General features: G+C 35.5%; 1 protein-coding gene across 2 annotated transcripts in view; it reads left to right on the top strand.

The window, feature by feature from the left end:
* Nucleotides 1–12,220, top strand: part of LOC106880848 (metallophosphoesterase 1) — a 66,958-nt gene that overhangs the window by 40,148 nt on the left and 14,590 nt on the right. For both annotated transcript variants that reach the window (XM_014930994.3, XM_052974920.2), the window contains exons 4-5: nt 1,441–1,582; nt 10,231–10,417. In XM_014930994.3, coding sequence (XP_014786480.1) covers nt 1,441–1,582; nt 10,231–10,417 — 329 coding nt within the window. The remainder of the gene's footprint in view (nt 1–1,440; nt 1,583–10,230; nt 10,418–12,220) is intronic.

Raw genomic sequence — 12,220 nt, 5'->3', positions numbered from 1 at the left:
TAGATAAACATAATGGATTGAATGGTAGTCTTACTCTGGGTATTAAGTCAATACATCTGAAGACTGCTCTGCTTCAACAGGTAACTGAATCAATTGTCTGAGTAGGACAGCTTAAATGCTCTTTGCTCAAAATACACAGATGCTGATACACACACACACACACACCAATAATATACTGCTGGTCTATTTTTATTTCCTTTTCCTTATATATTCTAAATTTATTATCTTTAACTATTTTATATTACAATTATATATAATTTAATATTAGTTTCAAATTTTGGCTCAATGCCAGCAATTTCAGGGAAGGGGTAAATTAATTACATTGACCAGTGATCAACTGATACTTAGTTTATCGACCCCCAAAAGATTGAAAGGCAAAGTCAACCTCAGCGGAATTTGAACTCAGAACATAATGACAAATAAAATGCTGCTAAGTGTTTTGCCTGTTCACTGCAATATATACATAAAATTTAATATTTCAATTATATGTAAATTAGCTTTTTCTACTTTGGGCACAAGGCTTGAAGTTTTGCGGGAGGAAGTAAGTCATTTCCATCAACCCCAGCCTAGTAAAGACCCTCCATTGGTCATGAATGACCATAGGATAGTACCTAGAAAGTTCCCCTCCAATGCTCAGGTCTGGGCAAGGTTGTTTATGGAAAACCATAACCACTCTAGTACTGGTTTGTATTTCATCGACCCCAAAAGAATGAAAGTCAGTAAACCTTTGTGGAATTTGAACTCAGAATATATAGATGAATGAAATGCCACTAAACATTTTGTCTGGCATGCTAACAATTCTGTGAGCTCACGGCCTTACAATTATATATAATTTTATATTACAATTCTTTGCAAGATTACTATTATATGTATGATATGATATTAGAATATCATATATGATATAAGGCTGCAATTATGTATAGTATAATATTAAAATTATATGCAAGATAACTATTATATATGATATGATGTTACAGTTATATATGATATTTATACTATATGCAAGATAACATATATGATATAATGTTACAATTATGTATAATATAATATTACAATTATATGCAAGATAACTATCACATATAGTATAAAACCATCATGTTTCTTCTGTTGTACATCAATCATTATGACTAATGATGGATGCATCACATATCCTGTTAATAGTGTTTTTGTTACAGTATCTCATCATTATGTCTTTCAAAACTAATGATTCCTGGAGTTCTTTCTCCTCACACAATACAGTGACCATTGGGGCTGACACTAAAAAAGATTCCTTGAGATTATCAACCATAGTCTCTAACAATTGAGCCACGCATCTTCATTAGGTGCATGTCCAAGTGGTTAGACTGTTTTCTACAAAAAGTAGTATGATGACTGTTTAGATTAGATACGTGGAATATAGTTGTGATGGAACTAAAACACTATATTTTCTTTTTTTAATAGGAGATTTATTTGACGAAGGCAAATGGAGTTCTGATAAGGAATTCCAGTATCATGTCGATCGTTTTAAAAAGATGTTTCATCATTCCAAAGATATATCATTCTATGCTGTTGTTGGCAATCATGATATAGGTTTTCATTATGAGTAAGTATACTTTTTGAAATTATTTTCATTTTTCTTTTTTTTTTTCTTCCTCTTCTTGGGAAGGAGGTTTTGAATGTTTCAATATAAAGTTAAAATATCTTCTTTTTCTTTTCGTATCATCATATTTGATGCTGACCTGCTTGTGACTGCCTTTCATGTCTCTATATAATAATAATAATAGCTGATATAAATGTAACTGCTGGTTGCTTTTCACTAGTCATGCTTTGCATGGAATAGAGAGTAGGCAAAAGCAAGTATGAAATAGACAGACAGACAGACAGGCAGACAGACAGACAGACAGACAGACAGACAGACAGATAGATAGAGAAAGAGAGAGTTAACATAAGAGGTGTAGGCAGACTCATTTGAAAAATTATCGTTTGCATTTTTTTTTTTTTTCCTGGCTCTTTTACATTCTGAGTTCAAATCCTGCCAAGGTTAATTTTTTTGCCTTTCATCCTTCCAGGGTCAATAACATAAAATACCGGTCAAGTACTGGGATTGATCTAATTGACTACCAATCTCCATCTCAAAAATTGCTTGCTCTGTTCTTAAATCAGAAACCATTACTAAGTTCTCCGCTTTTTACGTCTCAGCTGTAGATAGGATAACATTATTCAAAGTCAGACCATTATTTGATTAAATGATTAGAAATGTTATTCCTAGTTGTAGTAGTAACCATTGTAGAATTTCTTGCAAAACCATTCCTACAACCTGTGATTGCTACAGAGATATCAGTGCAAACTTTCTAAACACCCTGTCTATAGATTATACTTCAATCTAATTATGTTGTGACAGCTTTATGTGTACAAAGAGACTATTGGCTTCTTTTTCATTAATTTAGCTATTACTTAAGAGTAACCTGTCTCTCTTTACCCCAATTCATCAAGTTTTTCTGAACTTGGTTGTTTCATACAATATTTTATTTTACTTTATTTTATTTTATTTTTTTTTTGCGGAGATAAACAAGAACAATTTAATTAATAGCAAATGAAGCGTTGTTTAGAGTTGTTATTAGAAGAAGATATCCTGTTATCTGAAGTAACATCTGAAAAAAGTTGGATATTGATATACCATATAGTAAATGTTGATTATAAAACATAGATTTCCATTTGACTCTACCATCATGTCTCTAGTGTTTCATACTCTATAGCATTATTTCAAATAGTCAGTTACACCATGGTACAAAAGATCCTAAAATAGGAAATGTTAGATGTGGAAACATAAATTGTAGACTAGTTAAAATTGAAGAAAATTGAAATGTTATTAGTTGTAATATATGTGGTCATTTGTTAGTTAGGCATCTGTTGGTCTTGAGAGAGCATGTATCTGTACCTGGAAAATTTGGGTCAGCTGCCAATGGTAATGCAACAATGGACACTTGTATCACACACATACTATGGGCTGCACAACAAGGAAAATTTATTTACACTTATTTTGATTTTAATATTGAAAGTTAGAGAATACGTTAGATCATACACATGTACTGCAATATTTGGCTATGTTTGGGGAAAATTCAGCAGCAGTTGAAGAGAAAAGGTCAACTGTCAGTTTGCAATTGCTATGCTTGTCATGTACCTCTGGCTTAAAAAGCATTTGGCAAATACAAGAAATCATCATCATCATTATCATTTAGCATCCACATTCCATACTGGCATGGGTTGGATCGTTTGACAGGATCTGATGAGTCCAAGAACTGCATCAGGTTCCAGTGTCTGCTTTGGCGTGGTTTCTACAGTTGGATGCCCTTCCTAATGCCAACCACTTTACAGAGTGTGGTGGAGGCATTTTCATGGCGCTACATGGGTACTTTTATGTGGTGTCACATAGGCATTTATTTTTCTGCCACGGGCACCATGCAGCTTGCAAGACTATGAAGCTTAAGGGGGTATGGCTGAGCACCTTTAAGCCCATAAATAAGATGGTAAAGTATGAAAAAAGTGAGGGAGAGAATCAAGCAGATTCTTGTGATAGAAGAGTTACATGGCTTCTCACATTTAGAAGAAGGGGTAACCATGTGCTGTAGGAGATACAAAAAAGGTAAATATAAATATCAATGGCAAGGTGTCCAGGTGGCTCTTCAAGATACGAGGTGAGTTGAAGTGAGTCCAGTAATTCTCAGTATTGTGAAGCCAATAAATTTTAGCTTCATATTTTATGAACTGCACGAAGTAAACAGCTTTGTTAGGAACTTGGTGTTGCTGAAGAGTGAGGCAGAAATTTTGACTGCCATCTGTATCAGTGAAAATGTTAATGTATGTAAGTTTTGTAATTCTCAAAAGAACGTGTCCTTCTTGGTATAATGGAAGGCAGCCTTGTCTGCAATAAAATCAATATTTTGATAGAATAAGCTTGATAATTGGGTACATTGATTCATTGAAAGCTGTTTTGTTGCATATCGACAAGTTTCCATCCATTTTATTTCATTGCTGATTTGAAAAGAAAAAAAAATTAAATTGTCTAAAATATGTGGAACATCTAAGGTAGCTTTCTGAAGACCTCAGATTTGTTTTATCTTGAGTGGACTGTGTTTCAGCTTGATCAAATATTGCTATCCTGTCTGTGATAGTAGGGACAATACTTCTTACTACTGGATACAGAGATGCATTAAAATCTGAAGCAAAGAATATTTAGTATTCTCTGTTTACTGAAACAAAGATTATATTCATAACCCTTTAGCATTTCAGATTACTCTCTGAAGCTTAATGCTTATTAATTCAAATGGTTTTCAATTAATCATGCATTATCTTGTATATTTGAGATTTTGATAATGTGATTGTTTATTTTTAGAATGACATTTTAGGTAGGCATGAAAGGCAGCATCTGGTTGGTTTGAATATCAAACAGGTAGAGTATTTGGGTCTGATATGGCTGCTTTAGGCCATAGTTAAACCATGGACAATTTCAAATTACAATTTTGGTAAATTCCATATACTAAACGGTAAAAGCCAATGAATGCACATTTATTTATCTACAAACTACAAGCTTCTTTGCATTCTCTGTCATCATTGTCAAAAGTTCACTTTTTCATGTTTGCATGGGTTGGACGGAATTAGTTGAAATAAATTTTCTACTACTGGATGCCCTCCCTGTTGCCAACCTTCACCTGTTTCCAAGTAAAGTAATATTCTTTATGACTAGATGTGTTTGACAGGATCTGGTGAGCTGCAGGGCTGTGTGAAGCTCCTGTGTCAGCCTTGATATGGTTTCCGCAGCTAGATGCCTTTCCTAATGCCAACCACTTTACAGTGTGTGCTTGGTGCTTCTGGCATTAGTGAGGTTACCAAGTAATTTGCATGACAGGAAAAGAAAAAAAGAAATAAACCTCAACTAAGTATGTGTGTGTGTGGTGGAGGTAGGTATTTGAGAGTGGTGGGATGGCTTTATGCCAGGTGTTGAAGTTTGATAGAGTGATGAGTGCAGGTGTTTTGCTATTGAAAAAAATATACGGCTACCCTGCATTTTATGAAGGTGTGTGAGAGTAGTTGGGAAAAAAGATAAGATGGTAATGGTGGGGAACCAGAGCAAACCCTCAAGGTACAAGAAAGTGAGCATATGTGAAATAGAAATTTTTCAATTGTTTTATAGAAACTCTTATGAAATATTGAATAATTTAAGTTTACTGATTTCAATAATGTCTGATTTTTGTGTATTATGTAAAAGTTTTTTTTTTTTTTTTTTTTTTTCACACTATCTGGCAAGGTGAGTACTTGAAATGGGCGCCATTTTAACAAAACCTCTTATGGAGAATCCAATGTAAAATGATTGAACTTCAATTTTATATAATAAGTTGAAGGTCATAATTAATGTAGAATAACAGGTTCTGAACTTGTAGAACAACTTTCATGATGGGTAGTGGTGGGAAGCAAGTGAAAGAAATAAAATTGATTAATCTTTATTTCAGAAAATACACAACACAACTTGGAATTAACTAATAGCATCGAAAGATGAGCTCATTGGTTTTAAACTATTTTCTGTCTATTTAATTCCTATTTTACTCTACTGGACCTCCATAGCCATCCACTAGATATTTTTTAAAAATCTAGTATATTTTTATAATTAAATATTATTAGGAAATGTATAAAAAAATATTAAAATATTTTGTGTATTGTCATAAATTTTTTTACAACAAAATCTTATATGGACTCCCCACCACTGGGCCATATGGACCCTGGTTGAAAACCACTGGATTATTTTTTTCTTAAGAATTATGCATAAGGTGGACCTTTTTTCAATAGAATAGTTTATCACATTGACAATACATGTGAGAAATGCAATCAAATGAAATGACATCTTCCACATTCTCAAGAAAGTGATTGAAAGGCAAAGATAAGAAACGAACATCCAGGCCCATATTACAACCTAAGACATAATTAATTTCAAAGCATATTTTTTCACCAGTCAGTAAAAATTTTGAATTTTTGTGTTTCCAAATGTTTTCCCCAACATTCCTACAACTATTGTCATTGTGGGGTGAAATTTCAGCATGTAGTAATAACTTTCATCTGAGAACCTATAAAAACACTTATTTTTATTTTCTTGTAGCGGATTGTGGTTATCTTTAACAAATGTATATGAAGAGATCATGTTTTATGTTTGATTATTCCATTTTTGCATGGGTTGAATAAGTTTTCTTCAGTATTGCATCTTGCCAATTAACACAGCCCTTTGTTATCTCCTTTGCAAAGTTCAGCCTTATGAGATAAGCTTTCCCTATGTCTCATGTCTTCCTTGGTTTTTCCTCTCTCACAGGTCCTTTCCACATGGATGGCTCTTTATTCAATTGTCATATTTCATGCACAAGGGGGTGCTGAAGAGTTCCTGACTTTGGGTTTAAAAAAATACAGGAGGATCAGTTAATTATAATTTTATTCAATATATTCCCCTCTTAGATTCACACACTTACTGCAGCAATCCTTCAGTTTTACTAAGCCCTGTCAAAGAACTTGGAAGGTTGAGCCTCTGACCAGGCCTTTCATGATACCCTGAAAACCAGAGACTTTTCAGCACTCCCTCATATATCACATGTCTATACCAGCTCACTCTTCCCTTTCACATACACAGTTTTGATTCCCCTTAGACCTAGTTTTTCTGTTAGTTTATTTGCATGCTATTGTTCATGCACACCAATGCTATGCATACGACTGAGCATGCTTGCCTCGTTTCCCTTCAGCTATCATACATCTGCATTCAGTGCCCATGTTTCGTGTCACACTTCATAAAGAAACATCATTCAATTTGCCCCTCGTTCAGTGAGGGAATCAGAACCCCGAACTTCTTCCTCTCTGTTCTTACTCTTATCTTCTTGGAATACCTATCCCCACTACTAACTAAGTTACCTAGGTAACAGAACTTATCAACTACTTCTAGGAAGCCTTGTGAGCATTTGAAAGAATTTCATTTATGGTTACTTTTATTACTAACTGTTCCTCCTATTTATCTGCTACATATGAAGCCCTTCTCTGGCAGCCTGTCTGCGATCTCATTGCATGCTTTGTGCTCATAGTTTACTTGGGTTTCATAGTATTGAGTTCCTACTAATACCTTTTTCTGCATATTGAGCATGGCCATCTTGCTGTTAGCAGTATGATCACGTCTTCTTTCCTGTTAACAAAGGCTTTTGTCTTGACTAGTTTTACTTTAAAGTCTCTCGATTCTCGGCCTTGCCTCTACATTTTGAATTTCTTCTCTTAATTCTTCAACAGATTCAGCTATGAGAACTGGGTCATCAGCACAAAGAAGTTCTCACTCAAGGGCATCCAGTCTTTTAAGCTCTTCTTTTATTGCCTGCAGAATTGTAATAAAACAGGAGAAGGCTGAGAAGCAATCACTGACGGACACCTACTTTATTCAATACTTTGACATAATGTTTCATCAAGCCTAATTTGAGATGCAAGTTGGGTAGGAGCTTTTTCTGTAGTTATAGTTGTTCATGTTAAAATGTTCTTCAGCCCAGGAGTAGGTTCTTTTGAGAGGCTAATTTTTTCCCTCTGTCAACGAATGCTGTTCACATTCTCTGTTGTGTCATTCACTTGTGACATGCTTTTTTTTTTTTTTACCAGTTTTCTAGAAGACTTGAGGCTTTCATAGATTTCTTTGAATTGAACTGACTAAGATGCTAATATCAATGCTTATTCATTGCTAGTTTGAAGTAATAATTTTGTAAGACTAAGTTCCACTGTGCAGTACCTTTATTATGCTTCTAAATTGTTCTCTTGCACTATAGCACCCTCCTCTCAAGTTCTTAGGTTTCCTTGAGCAAAATCAAATTTCTAAGTCCTTCAGTCTGGCTTATGTTAATGGCTTAGCTGCTCAGTTAAGTTCTTCCAGTTCATAAACAGCTTTATTCTCTCCGTTTGAAGTGCAAGGTAGTATCAAAACGTTCCTGGACTTGTTCTGTAGCTTGCCAACGTTTGGCAGCACACAGTTGCATGTACAGTGAGAGCTAGCAGTGACCTTCATGAGGCAGTGTGCTAAGTGGCATTGTTGTGTTTACTTCGCAAGTTGTGAAATTTGTGTTTTTCTGACCATGTGTATGTTGTAGTCAGTGATTTTTGTCATGGACAGGAAGTTGGAAGTAAAAGCTAACGTAAAATTTTGTGTTAAACTTGGGAAGTCTGTTACAGAGACATTGAGCATGCTCCGGCAAGCTTAAGGTAATGAAGTAATGGGTTGTAAACAATGTTTTGAGTGGCATAGATGTTTCAAAAGTGGAAGAATGTTCCTGGAAGATGATGAGCGATCTGGAAGACCTACCATGAGCATCACCCCTAGAAATGTGGTATTGTGCATCGAGAATTTGTCCCCCAGGGCCAGACCATCAATTTGAAGCATTTGAGTTGGGACATTTGGCGAAAACAACTGGATCTGTGGAGTGTGAAGAATTGAGTTCTTCACAATGACAATGCATCCTATCACTAAGCTCTCCTTGTGAGATTCTCACCAAAAACAACATGGTATCATTTCCACACCTGATCAATTTGCCAGATTTAGCACCTGCAGACTTGCATCTCTTCCCCAAAATGAAAATGCAGTTCAAAGGTTGCTGTTTTAACAATGTTGTCGAGATCCAAAGTGAACTGCAGAAGGTTCTCAACTTGCTCACAAAAAACGACTTCTAGGTTGGATTCCAAAAGTGGCAGGGACGCTGGGACTGGTGTATTGTTGCGCAAGGTGACTACTTCGAAGGAGAGGTTGTTAAAACTTAGGTAAATAAGTTATTTTTTATTAAACATAACCAATCCTGGAACTTTTTAGATACCACCTCATGTAATGATCTAGATTGTTATGTGGTTGAGAAGCAGGGATGTTTAGATTATAGGGAATTAGTTTGATAGTAAAAAGAAAGATTTGGGTACTGAAGAATTCTTTTTTTGACATTGAAACTTGGAACATTGCAGGAGAAGTAGGGATTTTTGACATTATTTCTAGGCTCACACTACACCATAGTATTGTAAGAGCTAAGTTTTCTTTTACTATAACTTCAATTTCTCAATACTGTAATGCATATATGATGAATCTTGTCTGGAGTCTAGCTTATGTCTTGATTGGATAATTTCATTTTGAAGTAAGCATGATATGCTCTTTGCTTTTTAGCTACAAAGCTTTTGACCTGGGTAGCAAATTATGTCTGGACTATTGATGTGGCCTCTAAAAGACGTTATTGAAACTGTATATAGTGATCATATGATTTATATCTGAAAGTGTCTAGAATATAAAAACATAAATCATATTATCTGATGGTGTGCCAACAACTTTTATGTGTGTGTGTGTGTGTTTATATTCTGTGTGTTTATGTCCTGTAACTTTGTTGATAAAATAAGTACCAAGTTTGAAATAAATACTTGTGTTGATTTGTGATAAACTAAAAACCGTTGAAGGCAGTACCTCAATAAAGCGTCGGTCGGATGATTGAAACTAATAGAAATATGTTTGTTTGAATTTATTGAAAATTTTTTATTGGTGATGGCTTAAACAGCAGACTACCAGCCTATATGATTTCAAATATTTAACTTATTGCTTCTGTCTGGGAGTCCTGTGTAGGTGGCACGTAAAATACACCATTTTGAGCGTGGCCGTTGCCAGTACCGCCTGACTGGCCTTCGTGCCAGTGGCACGTAAAAGCACCCACTACACTCTTGGAGTGGTTGGCGTTAGGAAGGGCATCCAGCTATGGAAACTCTGCCAAATCAGAATGGAGCCTGGTGTAGCCATTTGGCTTCACCAGTCCTCAGTCAAATCGTCCAACCCATGCTAGCATGGAAAGCAGATGTTAAACAATGATGATGATGATGATGATGGCAATGAGCTAACAAGGGGTAAATTAATTGACTTTATCAATCCATTATAAAAATTAACTGCGTCAAAAGATAACACTATATTATTACATGTGCCAGTACACTTTTACTTGTAAATAGGCTAGTATCATCTTTAACTCAATGTATTTCTTATTTTACATATTCACTTGCCAACAAAATATTTTAACTATAATTTTATTGATAACAATATTCTCTACTTAGTATCAAAGAAGTTTTTATGAACCTGTGTCTGTCAATAAGTTGTATATAAATATTTGTCAAAATTGCTACCCTTTTTGTATTTGGATGCCTTATATTACTGACAGCTTAAAACTTTGTGTTTACTTTCAGTGTAACTATTGAAAAACATGAACGGTTTCAAAAGGCTTTTGATGCTCCATCAGTGAAAGTTTTACGTATTCGTGATTCAGTTTTTGTACTTCTTAACTCAATGGCTATGCAAAATGATGGCTGTACACTCTGCTCTGATGCACTGCGGAAAATTTATAAAGTCTCGCAAACATTAAAGTGTTGGCAGGTGAGCTAAAAAGATTGTTTTTGTGAATATTCTAAAGACATTTTAAATATAAAATTTTAAAAATTATTTTGGGTGGATTATATATAATTCCTTTGTTGTTGTAATGAATTTTCAGTTAGTACAATCACTGTAGAACTTCTTATTAAAAGGTCTTTGAAATCATGAATTTATGAGATTGAGAAAATTCTAAAGATTGGCTGTGTGGTTAAGAAGCTTACTTCCCAACTATGTGGTCTTGGGTTCAATCCTGCTGCATAGCACTTGGGTAAGTGTCTTCTACTGCAGCCCAAGGCCAATCATTGTCTTGTGAGTGGATTTGGTAGACAGAAACTTTTTGTATCTATTTCCTTGACTTATCTCTGATTTACTGCAAGAGAACCCTGTCCTGAGATTTGGTGGTGGTGGGCAGGTTACATCTTAATTTCCTTGCAAAATTTAGTGGTAAAGATTCTTTCATAAATAGCTGTATTGTTTCAAAACAGATAAACATTGATCTACACACACACACACACATATACACACATGCCGTGCTTGAGAAGACCTGTCATGCCAAGTGAGATTGTAGTCATGGCCAATACCGGTGTTACATAACTGACACTTGTACTCGTGGCACGTAAAAAGCGCCCACTACAGTCTTGGAGTGATTGGCATTAGGAAGAGCATCCAGCTGTAGAAGCCATGCCAAATCAGATTGGAACCTGGAGCAGCTCCCCTCCCCAGCTTACCTGTTTACAGTCAAACCATTCAACCCATGCCAGCATGGAAAACAGACGTTAAATGATGATGATGATGTGTGTGTGTGTGTGGGGGGGGGGGTCCTTCTCCCATCCTGCCTTTGGCCTTTTTGAAAGCAGTGTAAAATGAAGTGCCTTGCTCAAGGACACAGTGTACTCTCCCTGTACAGGTATTGAACTCAGGACTCTATGATCTTGAACTCAAGCACCCCAACCATCCAGGCAACTTGCCTGCACAACTCCTCCTACTAGCAACACATAGTAAGTTCTTTACTTCTTCACCGCAACAGAATAAGCTTTCCAGCCACTAGCCTAATCCCAATTTTTAATCAATTTCTTCAATTAGTTCCCAACGTTAAAAAAAAAGTAGAATAAACTTAATTACCGAAATAGTAACGACCGACCTACTTCTAACCTTGACCAACTTCTTATCAACTTCCTCAATTAGTCATGTAAATAGTTCACTTATTTGCATCTGTACCACAACTTAAATCCACCTAGTGACCTTCATTCCCTAATTATGCACCTGAATTTCATTTAAATGCTTCTAACTAACCACTCATTGCTATTTTCATCCTTCTAGTTCCCATCACAACCAGCTTAATTAATCACCTGTATTGGAAATCAACCACTGTACCTAATTTAATCCTTAAATGTTGTATTTATTTATTCCTTCCTCTTTTGTATTAGTTACTTATCTCCATAATTTCTAAAACAACAACCCTCGCCCCCTCCCTCCACCCTAACAATTTCACTGTACTCTTTTCTTTTTTTTCTTTTACTTGTTTCAGTCGTTTTGACTCTGGCCATGCTGGAGCAACACCTTGAAGAGTTTTAGTTGAACAAATCAATCCCAGGGCTTTTTTTTTTCAAGCATAGTACTCACTCTATTAGTCACTTTTGCCAAACTGCTAAGTTACATGGACATAAACACACCAACACCAGTTATCAAGCAATGATGGGCAGGGAGACAAGTGCAGACACAAACACACACACACACTCACACACACCTATACTTACACGACAGGCTTCTTTCAGTTTCCGTCTACCAAATTCGCTCACAAGGCTT

The sequence above is a fragment of the Octopus bimaculoides genome, chromosome 20 (assembly GCF_046866305.1).
Source record: "Octopus bimaculoides isolate indiv1 chromosome 20, ASM4686630v1, whole genome shotgun sequence".
NCBI lineage: Eukaryota > Metazoa > Mollusca > Cephalopoda > Octopoda > Octopodidae > Octopus > Octopus bimaculoides.
The sequence above is the reverse complement of the archived record's forward strand: the minus strand, read 5'-3'. Positions and strand labels throughout refer to the sequence as shown.